This window comes from Schistocerca nitens, chromosome 5, assembly GCF_023898315.1.
Source record: "Schistocerca nitens isolate TAMUIC-IGC-003100 chromosome 5, iqSchNite1.1, whole genome shotgun sequence".
NCBI classification, from domain to species: domain Eukaryota; kingdom Metazoa; phylum Arthropoda; class Insecta; order Orthoptera; family Acrididae; genus Schistocerca; species Schistocerca nitens.
In genome coordinates, this window is record NC_064618.1 from 89,384,799 (window position 1) to 89,409,338 (window position 24,540).

General features: G+C 39.9%; 1 protein-coding gene across 1 annotated transcript in view; it reads right to left on the bottom strand.

The window, feature by feature from the left end:
• The window catches only part of LOC126259816 (nibrin), a 157,809-nt gene that overhangs the window by 15,387 nt on the left and 117,882 nt on the right, over positions 1-24,540 (bottom strand). Inside the window, exon 8 of the mRNA XM_049956854.1 lies at positions 13,271-13,721. Coding sequence (XP_049812811.1) covers positions 13,271-13,721 — 451 coding nt within the window. The remainder of the gene's footprint in view (positions 1-13,270; positions 13,722-24,540) is intronic.

A 24,540-nucleotide genomic window follows, 5' to 3' on the forward strand; every position in this document is an offset into this window, starting at 1 on the left:
CTGCGGTCCGGTCCCAGGTCGACGGGCACGTGCACCTTCCGCCGACCACTGGCGACAACATCGATGTACTGTGGAGACCTCACGCCCCACGTGTTGAGCAATTCGGCGGTACGTCCACCCGGCCTCCCGCATGCCCACTATACGCCCTCGCTCAAAGTCCGTCAACTGCACATACGGTTCACGTCCACGCTGTCGCGGCATGCTACCAGTGTTAAAGACTGCGATGGAGCTCCGTATGCCACGGCAAACTGGCTGACACTGACGGCGGCGGTGCACAAATGCTGCGCAGCTAGCGCCATTCGACGGCCAACACCGCGGTTCCTGGTGTGTCCGCTGTGCCGTGCGTGTGATCATTGCTTGTACAGCCCTCTCGCAGTGTCCGGAGCAAGTATGGTGGGTCTGACACACCGGTGTCAATGTGTTCTTTTTTCCATTTCCAGGAGTGTAGTCCACAATGGATAGATCGAGCAGGATCTGCACCTCGTCCCTGTGATCACCTGACCTGAATCGTTGAGTTTTCTATCCAGGGTCATCTCAAAAGTGAAGTGTACAGCATTCCATATGATACAGTCAAAGAAATGGAGCAGCAAACTGTACAGTCTTCTGAAGATTTACAAGGTGATCTCGAGCACTTGAAGAATTGGTATCTGACTGGAGAGATGTATGCATTATTGCATGCAAATGTGAAGGTGACAAATGGGACACCTTCTTCAACAGGTACAAGTGCACAGTAAATTGTAACATGTTTGTAAAATGTAATGTGCTGAAGATGTATTGCATTTCTTGCTAAGGTATGTCATGGGTGGAGTCTGAGCCCAATCAGATGATGGCTTAACAAAAAGATTGCATTTGAAATACATTTGCACTATCTAGAACAATATTTCATACAGTAGTCAATGGTAGCTTGTAACCACATAATTGCAGTTACCTTGCAAGTTGCTCATTTGTGGGATCATGCTTACTTGAATGCATTTGCTTCTATTCTTGTATATTTTCACACATGCCAGTTTTTGCTGTTAGTTGTGATATAGCCTGTACTTAAATGTTTACTTGTCTAGACAGTGGTTTTTCCTTTCTACATGAATGGTGTTAATAAAACTCATTTGTGACTGGTAGTTTTTGTGTCTCATTAATGTTTCTCAAGTTTGTCAGATAATAGTTTAAACATTAAAGTGTGTAGCACCTGTTAGTGTTCAAATTGGTGAAATAAATTATTATACGTAACATTTATATTCAAAATTAATTGCTTGAATGTGGATTTCTTAATATCAGTTGTATCAGGTACAGATCTACAACCCCATAAAAACAAGTGAAAATGTAATGCAACCAATTTTAAGGAATTCACATTCAGGGAATTAATTTAAAATTATTTAATACAGCTGTGGATCATCAACAGTCTCTTCTTTCAGATAAGCATGTAAGTATTACCTTCAGATGTTATACGAAAATCAAATAATACATTTAAGAAATATGAATACATATTGTTGAACAGGGTCCCTGCATTTCACAAGTGTTATTGTCCCTGCATGATATAAACCCACCCTACAAGTACGCAACTGCTCAGTAATTGGTCATACAATCACAATGGAGGAGGGCATGTTTATCATCTTTCTAGGGAGTTGAAGTAGTAGAGAAAAGCATTAATGATCAATATAAAATTATTTCAAATGATAATTAGTTCCCAGTGCTGATAACTTGCTTGGGATAGCATGTGGTTAGCAGCAGATACCTATGATTCATATGGAATACAGCTGCAGAGGGGAATGATGTCATCAATGAAAAGTTAATTCTTAGATTGGGGAAAGAAGTTCGTGAACCTTAAGTATTACTGCAACACAATAATGAGTGAGTTTAGAATAAGAATGAAGCTGAAAAATGTTTCTTATACAGGAAATTTCAAATTTGATATCAGATGTGTACTACTCAAACTCATGAGGACACTGTACACACCCTAAATATTTCTAGGGAAAGAAAAGGAGAGGAAATTGTAAGCACAAAATAGAATTAGAGGTGAGATTGACAATATTCTGTCAAATACCAAAGAAACTGTAATGGCTGTGATGATCTTAAACCACTTTGAAATCTCATGTGACATCAGGCTGCTGAGATGTGGAGCAAAACTAAATGCAGCTGTTGTTTTACTGATGCAAGGAATTCAAGTATACGTAAGGAATCATATAGATCATCATATCCAACTGCTGTTTCCCACATATAATGCACAAGCATTCATCAGCTCTTCCTAGGTTTTTTTCCTGTCTCAGAGTTCTTCTCTCCACTTCTGTCTTCACTGTTTCCAGCTAAGATTATCTACATCTCCTCCTTAGTCTTCTTTTTTTTTCCTTTCACTACTACCTAAATTTGTGTTTTTGCTGTTCTAACATTCTTAATTCTCATAAAACCATTGTATCACTAGGCTTTATAGCACTCTACAGCATCAACAATGTAGTTTAATGGCAGCTTCTTCCTTATTTTTCTCATATTTTGTACTGATTTTCCCTGGCTTCTGGTTCATGGTACTGATGAATTTCATTCCTGGTGGAATTTTACTTTTTTCTACCACATAAAATGATGTAGGGCTTCATGTGACGGCCCAAATAGCCCAAACTGTCCTGTGGGACAATGCATACAAATCCTGAATGTTTGTAAGTAAGGCATGGTGGCTGAATGATATCTTTACCCAGGGATTGCGGAGGTCAAGAAGTACCCATTATATCATCTTTATGTTCATTAAAGCAATGATAGACCTTTTACAATGGAGAGAATGCAGTAATTATCACGTCAAAAAATTCAAAACCTTACTGTGCCACTGAATGAAGATAATTATCCAAAATGCTTTTAAAAGTCTCATTAAATACCACTGAAAACTACCATACAGTTTCTTTAACTATCAGAGAAACTCCACATGTTTCACTGTTGAAAGAAGGCAGTCTTCACAATTGGTTTACCTTGGTGTTATCCATAGATAAATACATCCTTCATATGTACAATTATTGGACTGCATAATATGTTTCTATTCACTCATGGTTCAGTCTTTGTACTGCTGAAGTCTCTTTCTGGCATTTTGTATCTATGGTGTTTGATAATAGCCATTCTATATTTTTTTGCTTCCATTTATAACCGAAACTGCCTTCTTTAGACATACATTAATTTCAGTAGTCACTTTTATGGGAGTTGTTTTCTTACCAAAGACAGAAGTTCTCTTCAATGCCCTGTAGTCTATGCAAGAAAGTTTAGTTTTTTTTCTACTACTGAATTTAGTAGACAAAATTTTCCCCACACTACGTGTGCTGTCATGACATTGAATACAGCAGTTCAACACACAAATGGTAAATTAATGACTACTGTTGCAGATGCAACAACTAAATAGCATTTGATAATTTTCCCTCATTGATGGCCTCTAAGGGCCAATATAACTCTATAATCTAGATCAAAACATCACAATTGTCACAGCTGTAACGAAGGCTCAGGAAAGGGAAAACAAAATACAATCTCAGATCCATGGAATGAATATCAAGAAAAGGACATTTTTTGTCAGAATGTGGCTATTATCTGTTACAAAACAGCTAAAACAGTCATCCAGTTCAAGTTGCAGGTTGCCAATCTGACAGCTTTCAGGGGCAACAAAAATTTGATTTTCAATATTTCAAATTTAAAAAAATAATCCAAATTTAAAATACTGTCATAATATTATGTTAAATATTTAACAGGCAATGTAACTTACAGCAATGAAATTACCATGATCATATTCATCCAGTTATTTGAAAATGAGAGTACTTAGTGACTTTCAACACACTATACCGTTTTAAACTTTGTCTAAGCTTTTCCCCACAAAATACTGAAAGGAAAACAATATATTGCTTACTAAATGTTCGTTGCTTCTGGAGTAAAACGACATCATCAAGCATGATGTTTTAATTTATTATTTATTTACTACCAAACTTTTTTGCTACCTATTTCGCAGACAGTATCCACATGTACCACTGAAGGTACATGTTCGTTCGTCTATGGGTAAATATCTACATCTACATGGATACTTTGCAAATGACATTCAACTGCCTGGCAGAGGGTTCATCGAACCACCTTCACAATTCTCTATTATTCCAATCTCGTATAGCGTGAACAAAGAATGAACACCTATCTTTCCGTATGAGCTCTGATTTCCCTTATTTTATCGTGGTGATTGTTCCTCCCTATGTAGGTCGCTGTCAACAAAATATTTTTGCATTCAGAGGAGAAAGTTTGTGACTGGAATTTCATGAGAAGATTCCATTGCAAATAAAAAACACCTTTCTTTTAATGATTCTATTTAGTTGAATTTACGGCTTTTAGATTAGACTGATTTATCATGTAACCGAAGTTTATTGAGTTCCTTTTAGCACTCATGTGGATGACCTCACACTTTTCGTTATTTAGGGTCAACTGCCACTTTTCGCACCATTCAGATATCTTTTCTAAATCGTTTTGATCTTCTGATGAATTTATTAGTCGAAAAATGACAGCATCATCTGCAAACAACCGAAGATGGCTGCTCAGATTGTCTCCAAAATCGTTTATATAGATAAGGAACAGCAAAGGGCCTATAACACTACCTTGGGGAATGCCAGAAATCACTTCTGTTTTACTCAATGACTTTCCATCAATTACTACGAACTGTGACCTCTCCGACAGGAAATCACAAATCCAGTCACATAACTGAGATGAATTCCATAAGCACGCAATTTCACTACGAGCCGCTTGTGTTGTACAGTTTCAAAAGCCTTCCGGAAATCCAGAAATACAGAATCAATCTGAAATCCCTTACAATAGCACTCAACACTTCACGTAAATAAAGAGCTAGTTGTGTTTCACAGGAACGATGTTTTCTAAACCCATGTTGACTGTGTGTCAATAGACCGTTTTCTTCGAGGTGATTCATAATGTTCGAACACATTATATGTTCTAAAATCCTGCTGCATATTGACGTTAACGAAATGGACCTGTAATTTAGTGGATTACTCCTACTACCTTTCTTGAATATTGGTGTGACCTGTACAACTTTCCAGTCTTTGGGTGCGGATCTTTCGTTGAGCAAATGGTTGTATATGATTGTTAAGTATGGAGCTAATGCATCAGCATACTCCAAAAGGAACCTAATTGGTATACAGTCTGGACCAGAAGACTTGCTTTTATTAAGTGATTTAAGTTGCTTCACTATTCCGAGGATATTTACTTCTACCTTACTCAAGTTGGCAGCTGTTATTGATTTGAATTCTGGAATATTTACTTTGTCTTCTTTTATGAAGGCATTTTGGAAGGCTGTGTTTAGTAACTCTGCTTTGGCTATCGCACAGAGAAGGCAGTGGTTGTTTCTTGCTGCTAACATACTTCACATAATCCAAAACTAGTAAAACCAACATAACCAGGGCTTTGCACGTTCAACCATAAAGGTTTTACCTGCTTAACATCAAATGTTTAACACATTAACTCATTTATAAAGTAATTAGGCATCTGAATCAGTTTTATACGTGGGAGTTTGATTGTTTAAAGAACCAGGGGTGGGGGTTACTGGATTATCTAATTCCTGTATATATTCATTATTGTTATCTTGCATCTCCCAATATTTTGTTGTTTAGAAGGAATGTTGTCAACTATCTGAAAATACATAATGTTTCCTTGAGATCTATTGAGTATTTCCTAGTATTTTTTGTCTTATTATATACATCTACATTGACAGCAATTACTACTAGTCCCAGTCTACTTTCTCATAGTTATTATTTTTTGAAGTATCTTCCAAATCTGAGGGTTCTCCTGTATTGCTTATTCTGGTTCTTGGTAAATATCATCATCTTCCGCAAATACAGAAGCATTTATGGATTATATTAATTGGCCCATAACTACAATGAACATGTGGGGAGAAAGGCACCTCCTTGCTACTTTTCTTTCCTTTGAAATACTCTGAAGTGCCATTTCTTGCAGAGACATAGCTGTAGGATCTATGATACAGCATCTTTACTTAGTTGACCAGGGGTTTTAGCAAATTTAATTTCTCTGTGCATTTACCAACGTTTTTCCTTGGACACTATTATGTCTTTCCTATGTATAGCAAATACCACTGTGTTTGGCGCAAATAGTGCCCTCCACCACACACCACTTGGTGGCTAGAGGAGTATATATGTAGATGTAAGGATTCTTCCACAGGTTCTCATTATGTTCGAACATTACAGCAAACACAATGTCAATAGTGTTTTGATCTCACCCAATATGGTACTGCTCTTCTTCTAGTTGTGGTTAACTGATTTTTGTTAACTTTAACTTCCCAGTAATCATTCAGGTATGTGAAAATAGTGTGACTTGTTGACAAAAATATGAAATTGCAAGGGGCCCATACGTCATACTCCAGAAGAAAGGCCTGGAATGGTTTTCACCAATAATTTGAGATCTAGTTTAGATTTAAAATGACAGAGAATACTCTGTGTAGCCATGTCATACCTTACATTCCATTCATCTTGAATACATCTGCATTCAATTTTCCAAAGCATTATGTCCCTTCTTCAACCCTCTGCATTTCTCTGCTTATGATTGACAAGATAAGTGTTAATGTTTTTATATTTTGGGTTCCCTCAGCATTCAATTTCATTGCTGTTCTTGACCATTTAGTGGCATACTAAACAGCTTTTCATTTCCTCCCTTACTTCATCTGTCCTCACCAGCCTTCTATAATCTTATCACAGTGGTAGCAATGACCTGTCCTTTATTACTTTGCACGGCAATTTTTAAATTTTTTCCTATTATTTACAAGTCATCCCACAGTCTGCTAGCAAACTTATCCCAAACTTACTTTTTCTGTCTGTATAAGCTGTTTCGTGGAGAGTTTCTTATTCATACAGCATTGTACCAAACACACTGGTTTGCTCCTGTACCACACATCTTTTTCTATTAGAATGTAGCACTATAATTTCTTTTTGGTGAATTTTTTCTTACTCGCAGCTGCTACCTTTTCATTCCGGTATTCCTTTCTTCATATACATAACACATACACTTTCAGTTTTCTCCTATATATATATATATATATATATATATATATATATATATATATATATATATATATATATAGAAAAGTACCATTTTATCTTTCACCCATACTATCCTATTTTTGGGTCAATTAAGTATGATGTCTCAGTGACATATTAATTACTTTCTTTCTCAAGTGACACTCACAATTTAATCTGTGGTACTTTCTTGTGCATTACTTGATATATCATTTGCTGTTGCTTGCAGTCTGGCCTTGGCAACCAGAGAAGGTGGTCATGTGAGTGTGTGGGTTGCATTTGCGTGAATGTGTCTGTGTATACTGTCTAATTAAGAAGGTATTTTGGCTGAAAGCATACTTGCCAAGTAGTCTTTTTGTTGTGCCTGTCTGCAACTCTTCATCTCCACTATACAGTGGGTAGCAATCTATCCTTTTCATAATATTGATATACATAAGAGAAAATGGAAACTCCAAAGAGCTTTTTATACCTGTAATCAACAGACAATGATTGCTGGGTGGGCATTCACTTGGGAATTTTTTTAAAATCTGTAGCTTCCTCGTTATTTGTTATATAGCTGATATCCAAAAAGTGAGCTATTTTATGGTTAGGCCTTTACAATGACATGTTTTGTTTATGGGGTTGATTTTATTGACATTAGACAGCCAACTATACAGCATTTAAGTGGCCCATAATAATTGTGATAACAACACAGTCTTTAAAGGTAAAGCACACGGTGAGATTGGATGTCTTTCAACAGAAAAGTTATGGTACAATCAGAAACTGAGATATATCAAGATCATTTCTGGGGATGTTTATTAAAGGTACCGTATTTACTCGAGTCTAAGCCGCACCTGAAAAATGAGACTCGAAATCAAGGAAAAAAAAAAATTCCCGAATCTAAGCCGCACCTGAAATTTGAGACTCGAAATTCAAGGGGAGAGAAAAGTTTTAGGCCGCGTCTCCAAATCGAAACAAAGTTGGTCCACTGTAATATGAGACAATTTAGGTCGAATGAATGACGATACAGCTACAGTAGTTTGGTTCGAGTCGTAAGCTTAGCAGTTAAGCTTTACCAGGTAGCCATTGCTATGCGTCAGGCGCTCCGTCCGTATTTATACGGGTACCCTTCCTTTTTCACGTGCTTTGTCTGCTTTGAATTGATTGCTTATTTTTCTTTGATCCGATAAGCGCAGTTTTCTTTGTTATAGGTGTTTACGTCACCCTACGCTGAAAATGCATTACTGTACTGTCACGCATTGTTTGTCGTACTCTGATACTGCGTGTTTACGGCCTGTCGCCGATCGCGGCATGGCTTGCTTTTGTGCCGCTTACAATTAAAAAAAAGAGAGAGGAATTGTCTCATTAGTGAAACAATGGCAAGGGACTGCTACTTGTTGTTACTTACACTGCTGCTTTCTTTGATAATGATCAACAAGAACCAAATAATAGACTGCGTATGATAGAAGATGTTCTGAACGAGAGTTTAGCGAAAATTTTTCTCCGTTTGAAAATCTTTGCAGGCGCCTCTTTAGTACATTACATTCTGCACAGAAATTAGAGTCATCTTAGATTTAAAAATCTAGTTAATTGCCTCGCTTCATTTCTGACTGTATCACTGTTTAGCATAAGAATAATACGAATATAAACATGACATGATATGTATATTCTTCCGCGTTTGCTGTTGTCTCACTCTAGTTTTGTGGTTTATTACGCAGACAGGATTTAAATGAGATAGCAGCAAACACGAAACAATACATGGCAAAATGTTTATATTCGTATTATTCTTATGGTGACGAGAATACTGCATGTGATTAACAATTTATAAAAGTTCCTATCAGCAACCATCTCTTCTCACAGATAGGAAAAAATTTAGAACGTAGAGTTGGCCATATTGACTAACATCCTAAACATTCTTGCCAGTCGGGTTTTCGTAGTACATTGAAATGCTGCTACATTCGAAGATGAACAATACGGAATTTGTATTTACTTCGTTGGATAATGTATGAAAATGCAGTGGTCGAAACTCGGCGCGGAGAAAAAAAGCTTGTCTTCCACCTTTTTTTTTTAATTTATTTACGGACGCAGAGGTTTTGGCGCCAGTATTTATCTTCGTGCCTACAAAGCATGCCTGTGTGGCGCTACATATATTCGACGGCAGAACTAAGTTGTGGCGGCACCCACCGACATTTTTGAGAACTTCCGCTTGCTTTGCACTCGATTCTAAGCCGCAGGCTGTTTTTTGGATTACAAAAACCGGAAAAAAAGTGCGGCTTAGATTCGAGTAAATACGGTATTTAGCAAAGAATATAGTAACAAGGGACTACAGTTTTAATTTAAGCAAAATTTGGGATCCAGCACTCACTTTCTAAAAATGTTTCACACTTCACCTGTCAAAGTCAAGAAACAGCGTGGTGATGCACATTTCATAGAACAGCAGCATGGGTGGGAAAAGAAAAGTACATCTAAGGGGATAGCACATGATGTGATCTGACTGCAGCTATGTATACAGGAGGGTCTGACATTAATAATAACTAACAATTTGGTTCATCCATGCCAGTCACTAAAATTACCAACTTGGCTGGAAACAGGTAAATATTTCATTTATCAATCACAATAAAAAAACTTAGAAATGAAATTCAAAGTAATTTAGGAAAAAATGTAGATTGTTCTAAATGCAAATAAATCTTGAGGTCAAGTTCTAAAAAAAGTTATACAAGACCATAATTCCATATATAATATTTCTCTTGATGTAACCAATCAAGAGATTGCTTTACAGTAAATGTGAGTAATAGCATATTTGCAATCAATACAATGAGAAAATACTAGAAAGATATTATTACAATAAAGACTTCACAGAAATGTAGTATGGAACAAACTGAGGTGATTTAAATAGGCTAGTGGTGCTGCAGAAAAAAGCTGTCCAAATCTTCTGTGAGCCTAAATCTGGGAAGTGTCACTGAGATTAGTTTTTCAAATCCAGCCCCTTTACTGAGATTAATGTGAACATATTAGGAAAAATTTTATTTGTCAGAACATTGCAACCAAACACAAGCTGTTGACTGCAGCAGTACAATGATAAAAACAAGAGACAAATATCACATTATTACATTCAACACAGCAATGAATATAAAATTCCATGGCATGCATGAATTATATTTACAAAAGTGCTGCATAGTCCTTGCTTAGCCCTTCACACACCAAACATAAAGTCTACTTTAAGAAACTACTTCACAGTAATCCTTTTTACACAAATGGCAATACTGTTTGAGAAGCCAATATCAAACGTGCAGTTTTGGGACTGACAACATTGACAATCAATGACATTCTTGGGTTCCATGCAAGATCTCAGACAAGCAGGTTCTGGACAAAGAATGTGGGGGATGGGAAAAGACCAAGGGCCTCAACACAGATCAAAACAAAGTTGATGCATGCTGGCTAACAAGGAGCAACAAGAAAAGAATTTAAAAAATTAAAATCAATAACTTGTTGAACAAATTACAAAATATCTTAAGAAGCTGTCTTATGTAATGTCAGTCAGTGAATTACAGTCTTATTTAATGTCAGTCAGTGAATTATAGCCATCTATACATGTGCTTGTTGACCTCTCTACCAGCTAAATGGCCAATGATAAATACAAAGCCGAATGCTGAATTATTCCTTCACAAAATGTTTCACCAAAAAAGATCATAGTATAAATTATAACTCCAGGAAGAATAGTAAATTACGAAATCCTACTTATTGTGTTTATAAACTATAGTAGGGAGAACATTTCATTAAATTTTTAGGTAATCTGGGAGGCATGAAATTTAGTACACACAGGTGCCAGCTCTGGCAGCAACAGTGCCTCTAACCTAGCTGTGTACTGAGCCAAAATGTGCTTTGATGAGATATATGGGTGTGTCATTCCATGCTGTTTGAACTTTATGCCAGGGTTAAACAGTTGTAGTGGCTGTAACCAATGGCATGCCATATCACCTCATATGCCAGGACTGTACGACAATGATGAATGCACCCAGTCTCCTCCGAGATTCTAAACATGGATGTGTCTACTGTAACACTGTATGCAGACCAGGACTTGTCTGATAATGTGATGTGGTGCCACTCCTGTGTTCAGTTTTTTTCACTGAGTCCACTGCAGTTGGCCCGAGCTTTCTGCTACCACGTGAAGGAAAGCTGCAAACATGGGCACTGTGCTGACAGCCCATGATGCTCCACATGTCATCACACTGTCCACTGTTTTGACAAAAACATGCTAATTTCTGACTTTAGGTATGTGACGTGAGTGTATGATCCTGCAAGCCCAAGTAAGAAATATGTGTTCCCTTTTGGGCAGTAGTTGTATGGGGTCATTGAAATCCAAAACGGTGTTGAGAAAGGCTCTCCTGTACCCGTCAATTCCACATTGAAATTGCAGTAGCCACCAGAAAGATCGCGGGAGGTGCACATCGGCATGGCGCGTCACTGACGGTAGTTGCCGCAAGTAGAGTCCCGTCCACCAGAGGGCACGCGAGAATTCAGCCGCGACCTCTGCTGGCGGAACAACAACAACAACTCAGGTAGCACGGGCTGTGCCTGCTCAGTTCACATCGGGCATGCCTAGGAAACATTTCCCATTCTACGCTAAGTGAAGTGCGACGGAAAACTTGAACCGTGTTACTACAGAAATGGCAGTCGTGGGAGCCACAATATGAACCACAATAAAATGGAACAATAGGTTTTAACTTCTTCTCCCTCAGCTTGAATTCTCTTGCCAAATTTATCCTTCTTTTCAGCTCAATGTACAGCTGGAATAACAGCAGCGATAGTCTACAATCCTGTATCAATACCTTCTCAAATACAGATTCTATTTCACACACTTTAATTGTTACAACTGCCATTTGGTTTCCGTACAAGTTGTAGATACCCTTTTAATCACTGTATTTTATCCTTGGCTGTGTTCAAAATTTCATACAGTATATTCCAGTCAACACTGTCAAAAGCTTTCTATAAATACGCAAATGCTATATACATAACTTTTCCTTTCTTCAGTCTATCTTCTAAAACTAGTCATAGGGTCAGTATTGTCTCAGGTGTTCCTTCTTTTTCCCAAAACACTAAGTGATATTTTCCAGTACAAGCTTCTACCAGATTTTTCCATTTTTCTGCCAATAATTTATGTCAGAGTTTTGGGACTATGACTTATTAAACTGATGGTTTCACACCTGTCACGGCACATTAAAAGACTACAATGGCAAATTGATGTAGAAATGAAACAGTTTATATGAGGAGTTTTATACTTCCAAGGCTTTAGATTGGCATCACTGGGATGAGCTCAGCAAAGCTGATGGATAAAAATTGTTAATTTATAAACTCAATATAGCATTTGACAATGGCATGTCAATTTGAAGTTTCCACATTAGATGAACAATCTTTAGTGATCCACTTTTTGCTTCCTAAAGGTGGAAAAAATGGCTAAAATCTTTTACCGATTGGTTTCAAAGAATGGTGAAAGTAGTATGAAGCAGGGAAATTTTTGCAAATGATTACAACAGTTAAAAAATGGTCAAATCTCAGTGACTGACAAGCAACATCCTGCCCAGCCAATTGGAGTGGCAACTCCTTCGCAGTGGCAATATTATCTGTGAAGAGTGATGTGTTACAGTTAAACATGTAGCAAAAACAGTTGCAGTAAGCATTGGCACAGATCATAACATTACCAGTAACAAAGTTAAGTAGAGCAAAAGAAGTGCAAGGTAGGTCCTGAGAGGGTTAATGCAACACCACAAGGAAACAAGACTTAAAATGCATACAGACTTGCAAAAACACTATGAAAAAGAGGTGTGGATTTTCCAAACAAAGTTTTAACTCGTGATGAAATTTAGTTTCATTCAGGGAGACATTACATGGAAAAATGTTCAGAAACAATAAGGAGGTCAAAGAATTTATGGAAAAGTGGCCCAAACAACAAAACAATGACTTCTTTACATTAGGTATTAAAAAGACCAGTTCATAGTTGAGACAGGCATATTAATAATTGTGGGGATTATGATAAGAAGTAATAAAAGTTTTTTTTCCTACATCAATTTGTCTCTTTAAGTGTTGAATGTCCCTCACCAAGTCAGAGGCTAGTTTGCCTCTCTCTCATGTCTTAAATCTCAAGCTGCTCTAAGCTACTTAAGATATTTTATAATATAACAGTATCAAAGAAGAAAGAGCTGCACCTATAATTCTAAGCAAGCATTGCAAAAAGACAGTTGTGTATTTCAGATTAGTTAGCATACCTCAACTTTTGGGCATATTGATATGAACTCCTCTTGTGTATCCAATTTTTTTTCATCAGGACATTCCTTGGAGGGTCCTGGTTCTGTTACTGAATCTAAATGACTTTTCTTTTTAGGTGTATTGTAAGAAGAATGGTTATCTGGCATTTTTCTTTTTCCTGTCTTCGTTTTCACTGTTGGCTCATTGGCTTCTAATCCTCTTGCGAGATCTTCAGAAAACGCAAATAAATCTTCCTCATTTCTTTTTTCCTCTTTACCACAAGCAAATGCAAATAAATCATCCTCTTTCCTCTTTTCCTCCTTATCAGAGGCAAATGCAAATAAATCTTCCTCTTTTCTCTTATCCTCTTTATCACAAGCGAATGCAAACAGGTCTTCAGCATCATGTCCTTCATGGACACTTATACGTTGTCTTTTTGCTTTAGATGGAGCAAGTTCTTCATCAGATCGCCTTATGAAAGGAAAAAATATCAGTTTCTCGTGTACACAAATGTTAATTTACACTATATATTTAAACCTTAATACACAAATGTAAACAAAATTGATGTAATTAATTTCTAATGCTCAATATTGCCTATTAGTTTCAATATGGTCTAAATGTGTGGTATATTGTAGCACTAGTATATTTCAAATAATAAAAATTAAATTTCATGTGTCAAGGGTGTCAGGTGTTGCCAACCAATTAATAGTTCATTGTTTGCGTAAAGTGTAATTTGGTCATCACTATGCATGGATATGTAATTGGCAGACCTGTTTTCTTGGCCATTAATGTCAGCATTTCTAACGAGAGCCACTACTCATTCAAGTAACTCCTTGTTTGCCCTCATGAGTCTGTGTGCAACCCATTCCATTTATTAAACCAAAGTAACCCCCCACCCCCTATGAACCATGGACCTTGCCGTTGGCAGGGAGGCTTGCGTGCCTCAGCTATACAGATAGCCGTACCATAGGTGCAACCACAATGGAGGGGTATCTGTTGAGAGGCCAGACAAACATGTGGTTCCTGAAGAGAGTCAGCAGCCTTTTTAGTAGTTGCAAGGCACTAGTCTGGATGATTGACTGATCTGACCTCGTAACACTAACCAAAATGGCCTTGCTGTGCTGGTACTGCGAACGGTTGAAAGCAAGGGGAAACTACAGCTGTAATTTTTCCTGAGGGAATGCAGCTTTACTGTATGGTTAAATGATGATGGCGTCCTGGAGGTAAAATAGTCCCCCATTCGGATCTCCAGGCGGGGACTACTCAGGAGGACGTTGTTATCAGGAAAAATAAAACTGGCGTTTTACGGGTTGTAGCGTGGAATGTCAGATCCTTTAATAGGGCAGGCAGGTTAGAAAATTTAAAAAGGGAAATGGATAGGTTAAAGTTAGATACAGTGGGAATTAGTGAAGTGCGGTGGCAGGAGGAACAAGACTTCTGGTAAGGTGACTACAGTGTCCTAAATACACAATCAAATAGGGGTAATGCAGGAGTAGGTTTAATAATGAATAAAAAAATAGGAATGTGGGTATGCTACTAGAAACAGCATAGTGAACTCATTATTGTGGCCAAGATAGATATGAAGCCCACGCCTACCACAGTAGTACAAGTTTATATGCCAACTAGCTCTGCAGATGACGAAGAGATTGATGAAATGTATGTTGAGATAAAAGAAATTATTCAGATAGTGAAGGGAGATGAAAATTTAATAGTCATGGGTGACTGGAATTCGGTAGTAGGAAAAGGAAGAGAAGGAAATGTAGTAGGTGAATATGGAATGGGGGTAAGGAATGAAAGAGAAAGCTGTCTGGTAGAATTTTGCACAGAGCATAACTTTATTATAGCTAACACTTGGTTCAAGAATAATGAAAGAAAGTTGTATACATGGAAGGAGCCTGGAGATACTGGAAGGTTTCAGATAGATTATTCAATGGTAAGACAGAGATTTAGGAACCAAGTTTTAAATTGTAAGACATTTCCACGGGCAGATGTGGACTCTGACCACAATCTATTTGTTATGAACTGTAGATTAAAATTGAAGAAACTGCAAAAAGGTAGGAATTTAAGGAGATGGGACCTGGATAAACTGGCAGAACCAGAGGTTGTAGAGAGTTTCAGGGAGAGCATTAGGGAACAATTGACAAGAATGGGGGGATGAAATACAGTAGAAGAAGAATGGATAGCTTTGAGAGATGAAATAGTGAAGGCAGCAGAGGATCAAGTAGGTAAAAAGATGAGGGCTAGTAAAAATCTATGGGTAACACAAGATATTGAATTGATTAAATTGATGAAAGGAGAAAATATAAAAATGCAGTAAATGAAGCAGCCAAAAAGGAATACAAACGTCTCAAAAATGAGATCGACAGGAAGTGCAAAATGGTTAAGCAGGGATGGCTACAGGAGGAATGTAAGGATGTAGAGGCCTATATCACTAGGAGTAAGATAGATACTGTCTACGGGAAAATTAGAGAGGCCTTTGGAGAAAAGAGAACCACTTGTATGAATATCAAAAGTTCAGATGGAAAACCAGTTACAAGCAAAGAAGGGATGGCACAAAGGTGGAAGGATTATATAGAGGGTCTATGCAAGGACGATGTACTTGAGGACAATATTATGGAAATGGAAGAGGACATAGATGAAGGTGAAATGGGAGATATGATACTGCGTGAAGAGTTTGACAGAGCACTGAAAGACCTAAGTCGAAACAAGGTCCTGGGAGTAGAAAACATTCCATTAGAGCTACTGATGGCCTTGGGAGAGCCAGCCCTGACAAAACTCTACCATCTGGTGAGCAAGATGTATGAGACAGGCAAAATACCCTCAGACTTCAAGAAGAATATAATAATTCCAATCCCAAAGAAAACAGGTGTTGACAGATGTGAAAATTACCGAACTATCAGTTTAATAAGTCACAGCTGCAAAATACTAACATGAATTCTTTACAGATGAATGGAAAAACTGGTAGAAGCTGACCTCGGGGAAGATCAGTCTGGATTCCGTACAAATGTTGGAACACGTGAGGCAATACTGACCCTACGACTTGTCTTAGAAAGTAGATTACGGAATGGCAAACCTATGTTTCTAGCATTCGTAGACTTACTTTTGACCATGTTGACTGGAATACTCTCTTTCAAATTCTGAAGGAGGCAGGGGTAAAATACAGGGAGCGAAAGGCTATTTACAATTTGTACAGAAACCAGATGGTAGCTAAAAGAGCTGGGGGGCGTGAAACGGAAGCAGTAGTTGGGAATGGAGTGAGACAGGGTTGTAGCCTATCCCCGATGTTATTCAATCTGTATATTAAGCAAGCAGTAAAGGAAACAAAAGAAAAATTCGGAGTAGGATTTAAAATCCATGGAAAATCAATAAAAACTTTGAGGTTCGCTGATGACATTGTAGTTCTGTCAGAGACAGCACAGGACCTGGAACAGCAGCTGCACGGAATGGACAGTGTCTTGAAAGGAGGATATGAGATGAACATCAACAAAAGCAAAACGAGGATAATGGAATGTAGTTGAATTAAATCGGGTGATACTGAGGGAATTAGATTAGGAAATGAGACACTTAAAGTAGTAAATGAGTTTTGCTATTTGGGGAGCAAAATAACTGATGATGGTTGAAGTAGAGAGGATATAAAATGTACACTGGCAATGGCAAGGAAATCGTTTCTGAAGAAGAGAAATTTGTTAACATCGAGTATAGATTTAAGTGTCAGGAAGTCGTTTCTGAAAGTATTTGTATGGAGTGTAGCCATGCATGGAAGTGAAACGTGGACGATAAATAGTTTACACAAGAAGAGAATAGAAGTTTTTGAAATGTGATGCTACAGAAGAATGCTAAAGATTAGATGGGTAGATCACATAACTAATGAGGAGGTATTGAACAGAATTGGGGAGAAGAGAAATTTGTGGCACAACTTGACCAGAAGAAGGGATCAGTTGGTAGGACATATTCTGAGGCATCAAGGGATCGCCAATTTAGTATTGGAGGTCAGCATGGAGGGTAAAAATCATACAGGGAGACCAAGAGATGAATACACGAAACAGATTCAGAAGGATGTAGTTTGCAGTAGGTACTGGGAGATGAAGAAGCTTGCGCAGGATAGAGTAGCACAGAGAGCTGCATCAAACCATTCTCTGGACTGAAGACCACAACTACAAAAAACCAAAGTAAAAATTCTTGTCAGTGTTGGGAACTGAATTTACTCAGCAGTCAGGCGAACTGACCACTCAGCTCTAAAGGCAGACATGTCAAATAATGCTTTGTTTAAATGGAAGTTTAGTTTGATTTCATCACTCTCATACACAAAACATTTTGACCACATGCTTAATAGCTTGTTTGTCCGTCTTTGGAGTGAAATACATCCCCGATTCTGCAAAGCAGGGATCCAACAGTTTGTTGGTAGGTTTATGGAGGTATGTGGCATTAGATGTCTACACACAGGTCATGTGGTTCACAGAAATAATACGCTGCTGATTTGTGTACATGGTGATGGTACCCAATAGTGACCCATATGGGCTCCGTAGGATTTACATCAGGCAAATTTGGTCACCAAGATATAAACATGAGTTTGCTATAATGCTCTCCAAACCACTGTAGCACAGTTCTGGCTCTGAGACACGGCAAATTATACTGCTGAAAGATGACATTGCCGTTGGGGATGACATCACACATGAAGGGATGCAGATGATTCGCAGCTGTCAGTATGTCTTCAATTACTATCACAGGTCTCACGCAAGTGCAGGACAATGTCTCCCATAGCATAATACTGCTCCACTCACCAGCCTTTCCCCACATTTTGAGCTGCTATTCACCTCAAGAATGCCATCTGTGGAGATCCACCTAGCATAGCAAAAATGATTCATCTGATCAACAGTTGAATCCCAATGGTCCCATTCCCACTGCAATCATAAGTGATGATGTCATTGGTCAACAGGTGAACAGGTATGGATGGTCTGCTGCAGAGCTCCATGTTTGACAATGTATGATGAACGGTGAGCTCCAAAACACTTGTGTGTGTACCAGCATTGTTCTCTTTAGGCAGAGATGCCACAGACCACCATCTATCCTATTTTACAGTGCAGACAGGTCTCCAGACCCCACATACTGTGAAGAGTCATGGATGTCCAGCCATTTAGTGGCTAGTAGTCGTTTTATTGTCCTTAAACCTCTTTCCATAAATGCTCATGACAGTAGCAACAGCTTTGCTGTTTTCAAGATACTCGTTCACAGACTCTGTCCTTTGTAAAAGTCACTTATCTCAATGGATTTTACCATTTGCAGCCAATACCTTCACTAGATTGATCTGCCATCCATGTCTGCTCTGCTTACATACTTTTGTTACTGCATCACATGCCTGCAATGCCACCAGATGGCATCCAACATCGCAGTAGACAGTGGTCATAATGTTTTGGCTGGTCAGTGTAATACTCAAATATCTAGCTTACTGTGGCCCTGTCCACTGATTCACAGCATGAGTACTTGATTTCTAATGGGAAACAGCTGTAACCTCAATTGAACTTACATTTCTTTTTAGGACATGCACTGGGTCCTTTTCTCAGAGGGCAGATAGTTCATTCTTTTATTTAATCACATTCACAAATAGTTTGCACAAGTTACCACCTCTGTCTCTCTCTCTTCTCTCTCTCTCTCGACCCCTAAGGCATAGTGAGATCAATACAATAGTGAAGAGAAATCATGACCAACTGCAGAACTGTTGTGCTTGCAGTGGTAACACCAGTGCCTGCAGATGTAGCTGCACCATCCAGCATTTGTCATCAAGTCTGTATCTCCCAGTGGGCCTTCAAACTTGCCAATTTTGGGTATCAGATCCCTCCCCTCCCAAATGGGTATCTAGGGACAGAAGTGCCCCACACAATTCTTGGGGAGGCAAACTGTTGGTGCGGGCAGAGTCCCAGTGCTGAAGCCCGCCATCTGGGAGGAAGAAGTGGGGCATGTGGCAATGTGCCGGGGTGTGGTGGCATTGGAAATGATGGTGTGGGCAACGATTGCTGAGAGGGCGGAGGTCGCACTGAGACTTACACTTTCATGTCTGTGTCCATGGGAACTGCTGCTAGTACACTGGAATGCAGGTTGTACTCCTGTGGTTGTGGGAGTGGCAAGGGTGGGCAGTCCAGGTCTGACTGAGCTGGCGGTGGTGGTGCAGTTGGTAGGTGCAGTCAGAGCTGGTTGGTATGCTGAGACATCAAATCCCTTGGAGCGACAACTGTCATAAGCTGCCATCTTTGAGTGGCAACCACTTTGGCTGGCATCCAAAAGAGTTTTGTCCAATATGAGTGTGCCCACACAGCTGAGCACGACAGAAATCACTTGGTGTGCCAGTTCTGCGGTTCTGTGGGCTGTGGGGCCAGAACGTGGAAGAGAGTATATGGCTGCCGCCCATGGACGAACACCGGGCTATGATCATGGACAGGGGTGGTCCTGTAAATGCTCAGAAAAAATGTGAGCTCAGCTGCGGTGGTGGAACAACCAACTGCTTTAAACATCTGTTGTTTAAACGTGCACATAATATGCTTCACATTGTCATTGGAGGGCAGATGAAACAGTGGAAGAAACAGGTGCTTGATGCCATTGGAGGTGCAGAACTGTTCAAAAGCTGTCAACATAAATTAGGGCCCATTGACCAACACGACGGTGTGAAGAAGCCCTTCGATGGCTAGAATCTGGATGAATGCATCGAGAGTGACATAAGTTGTGGTGGGCACCATGCTAACTATATAGGATTAGTTAGAATAAGTGTCCATGACAATGAACCACAAAGAGCCGAGAGAGAGGCCAGCAAATTCCAGATGAATATGGTCCCAGGCACGGTAGGGGAGGGTGGGGGGTCAGGCAGCAGAAGACTGGGGTGGAGTAGCGTGGTGTCAGACACAAACAGAGAGAACTGCACACCACGATGTCTAAAACTTTTTTCAGTCAGGGTGAGTAGGCAATTCGACGTGTAAGGGCTTTCATCCATGACATACCCAAAGGCTGACAATGGAGGGATGCAAAACATGAGAGTGTAGGGTTGGCAATATGACAACATGGTGATTATTTGCCTCTGCATTAAGTAGGAGAACACTGGAGATGAGTGAAAAACAGAGGAAGAGGCAAGCCCAGCCGCGGAGCTCAGGATCAGCGGACTTTTAAAAATAAGTGGGCCACCCGTGGAGCACCCAGTGCATGATGTGCTGTGAGATAGGGTCGGGGCATGTGTCTGCAGCAATGTAAGTAGCTGCAATAGAAAACCTGTCCTAAGCATGCTGACATTTCACAATGATGTGGGAACTGGAGATTTCCTGTTAGTCAAATACTGGGTCGAGTCCTGAGGGTAGACAAGACAGAGTGTCTGCATTTGCTTGTTGTGCTGTGGGCTTGCATTTAATGGTATATTTGTAGGAAAAAAGCAACCAATGCTGGATCTGTCGGGCATCTGCTCTGGAAGCCGAGAGCATGGCTCAAATATTGCTGCCAGCAGTTTTTGGTCTGTAATGAGCAAAAACTTTGTCCCGAATGGGTAAACACGGAACTTCTTAAGGGGAAAGATAAGTGTCAAACTTTTTTTTGTTTATACGAAGATTCGTTCTTTCGAGCATCAGAGATGCATCAGCAGCCAAAACCAGGGGACATGATGGAGAAAAGGGCACAAGACAGGGCAGCAGGTGCAGCACATATTTCAGCCATGTGAAAGCATGCTGAAAGTCAGTCGTCCATCTGTGCTTAACCCTCCTCTTCTGCAAGTGGTTGAGTGGATGCAGAATGTGAGCCATCTGTGGGAGAAACTTACAATAAATATGCCCCTTTCCCAAAAAGGCCTGCAGCTCCTGTAAATTTTGGGGGCTGGGCAAAGAGTTAATAGCACAAACATTGCAGTCAATGGGATGGATCCTGTCTTTGTTGAGCAGCTGTCTGAGGTGTTTCAATAGCTCCTGAAAAAACTGGCATTTGTGCAAGCAGCACTTGATTGATGGGTTGGTTGATTGGGGAAGGAAGCAAACAATGAGGTCACTGGTTCCATTAGATTAAGGGAAGGATAGAAATGGAAGTCGGCCATGCCCTTTGAAAGGAACCATCATGATATTTGCCTAAAGTAATTTAGGGAAATCACGGAAAACCTAAATCAGGATGGCTGGATGTAAGTTTGAACCATTACCCTCTCAAATGCTAGTCCACTGTGCTGACTACTGCACTACCTTGCTCGGTCAAGCGGCACTTGAACCCAGCAACATGCAACATAGTAAAGAAGGTACAAAGGTTATGCAGGTGGTCCTGACATGCAGCACCCATCACAATTAAGTCATAGAGATTGTTGGTAGAAGTAGGGATGGACATAGTCAACTGTTCTAGGTATCTCTGGATGATTGCCGGAGCAGAAGAGATCTGAAAGGGCAAACACTTGTATAGGCCAAAGGGAATGTTGTTGACTATAATGCAATGTGGTTCCTCATCCATTGTGACCAGGAAATATGTATCAGCAAGGTTGTTGTGAGGAGGTCCTCCAGATGTGGAATGGCATAGGTTTCCACTTGCACCTCCGCATAGCCAGAGAGACTGACTGGACTTCTTGAGCAACACAAGGGGTGTGGCACAAGCACTGGTTTTAACAAGTTCAATCACTACAGCTTTGAGGAAGTGATGGAGTTCTTGCTTAGCGGCCATCCGCAAGGAGATGGAAATAGGATGCGACAGCAGAAATGGGACACTGGATGTTAGGAGATACGAACCTAGAATTCTGCAGTGCACACCAAACTAGGTGCGAATAGAGGCATGGAGCCAGAAAAGAGGTCATCGAGCTCCTGGAAGGTAACAATGTCTGAGATAACCTGAACCTCATCAGTGATGGAGAAACCAAACAGTGAAAGGCATCCAGACTGAAAATGTAGCCAGCCAATAGACTACTGACAACAAACAGAGTTATAGCTGTGTGACCTTTTTGTATGCAGTGTGGACTGTGAGTTGATACCAGAGAGGAACTGAACTGTCACCATATGCAACCAATGTATGGGAGGGTGGGACCAATACAGGGGAACCCAGACGACTATACATGTGGAGGTTAATCACAGAAATGATAGCTCCTTTGTCCACCTGAAAACAGACATCCTGGTTCACAATTATGAGGGGGATTAACAACTAAGTAGCGGAAGGATTGCCCTGACGAACAACTCTCTTAAGTTTGTGCACTGTCCCTCGACGCATGTGGGGAGTGGAATCCCAGTGTCCTGATGGTTTCTGACAATACCAATCTTTTTCCACAATGGATGTGGTGCATCCAGCAATCTGGACAGTCTGCATGGGGTAAGCTGGGAAGCAGTCAGGACACGAGGGAAGATCTCGCTGCTGACATTGATGTGGTGTGATGGACTGTTCAGAGGCTGTGTATGTGTCTGAAACTGATGAATCATGATGCCGCTGTTGAGAAAATGACTTACAAGAATGGAGAGGATGTTAGGAGGTGGCGACTCAACTGTTGCCACTTGGAGCCGAGCCATGATGCTTTAATTTGCTGCCTATGTGACCTTAAAAGAGTGTGTAACTTTCATAATATAATCCTAGGAAAGGCTGTCCCATTTGAGAGCTGCTGTTGTATACTTCCGGATTAAAAGCCATTTGGACCACTACGTCTTGAATCAAAGAATCTGCACATGAAGTTCTGCAAGTCAGCAAGTGAAGTAGCAATGGGGCTCAATCCTTGCAAATCTGTTCCCCACAAGCAGTATGACTGTCCAGTTTACTTGTGGCATCGATGAGACTCGAGGCACAATGTGACCACATGGAATCATTGCAATTAATAATTTGAAACAAGGAACACATTTCTTCGAAAGTGAGTGTGACAGGATTTAACAGTGGAGCCAACTTCCTTAGTATGAAAAATGCCTCTGGAAAAGCCCAAGGAAGAAAAAGCAACCACTGGAGAGAATCATCAGAAACTGAAAAAGAAGGAAAGTAATGTTTCAGCCACTGAAAATGTGTCTCCCAATACTCTTTGGCATCATTAAATGGTGGAAACACAGGTGTGCAGCTCTCTGCCTGAGAAGCGACTATCGCTTATATGGAGCTGTGAACCCTGCACCTGCAGTCGATCCTACAAAAGCCGAATTTTCTGATGAAGGAATTCAGCAAGCTGCAGCAGTTGTTGTTGCTGTTGTTGAAACTGTTATTGGAACTGCTGTTACAGTTGCTGCTGCTGTTCCATGAGTTGCACAAGTCTGGTGTCCATGGGACACTGCTGACTTTTTACTTCATCACCAGTTATAGTGACTAGAATGTGACAAGACTGGGAACGATTCAGGAAGCACTAGAAACCGGCTGGCCAGCTGAGGGCATCACAGCAAGTCACCTGAGTGTAAACAGGTGGACAACAACTAAAGAAAGACAAACATATGGCAGAATAACAAGTCCACAAGATCGAAAGTCTAAGATGTAGCAAATTCAGAACCAAGACAATGACGTGCAGCGAGCAGTGAGATCAATCCAATAGCAGAGAGAAATCTCAACTGACTGTGGAGCTGCTGCACTGCTGGCTTTAAAGAGCAGCTGCAGGCAATGATGAGCCAGCAACATGGGCGTATCCTCATGGTGGCACTTGCAGCAGTGACACCCCAGAAGATGTAGGAGCATTATCTAGCATCTGTCATCGTATTCCATGCCTTCCAGTGGGCCTTCTAGATATCCTCAGTCAGTGCTATATGACAGAAAGTCTTCATTAAAGTCTCCACAAGCAGCAACACTCCTTTTAAGTCGGCATTATCCAATTAGATTATGGTAATGGGAAGTTCTTGGTGGAATATAAATAATGGAAGAATTAAAGTATAGTTGCAGTGTTCAGTGCTCAAGAGACACATAAAGTCATACCTCTCCTTCGGTGACTACCCCCATGAACCAGCTTCAAAAGAGCACTCTGCTCATTATGCAGTACCAGCTCGTATTAAAGAGTTTAATCATGTCCTTTTCCAGGGCTTCAAGTATGTATCATGGTGTGTGAAAACAAGGACAGGGTTGCTACAAATTTCCCCAAGTGAAATTCGCTGATATTTCCCTAATTTCCAGACAAGTTTTAAGATTTTTCCCTTTTTGAGATCTCATGGGTAAGTTAAGACGTACATTGACAATCTGTCTTTGCAGCTACGGTATAAGAAACAATAGTGCAAATGAGGAAATATCTAAAAAAAACCTTGCAAGCAGATGTGAGCAAAAATCTTAAGTACTAACATCAACATCTTTTGTAACGAACTGTTTTTAGATGGAGAAAGCATGCCAAATGGTATAAATGTTTCATCAAGACCACTGA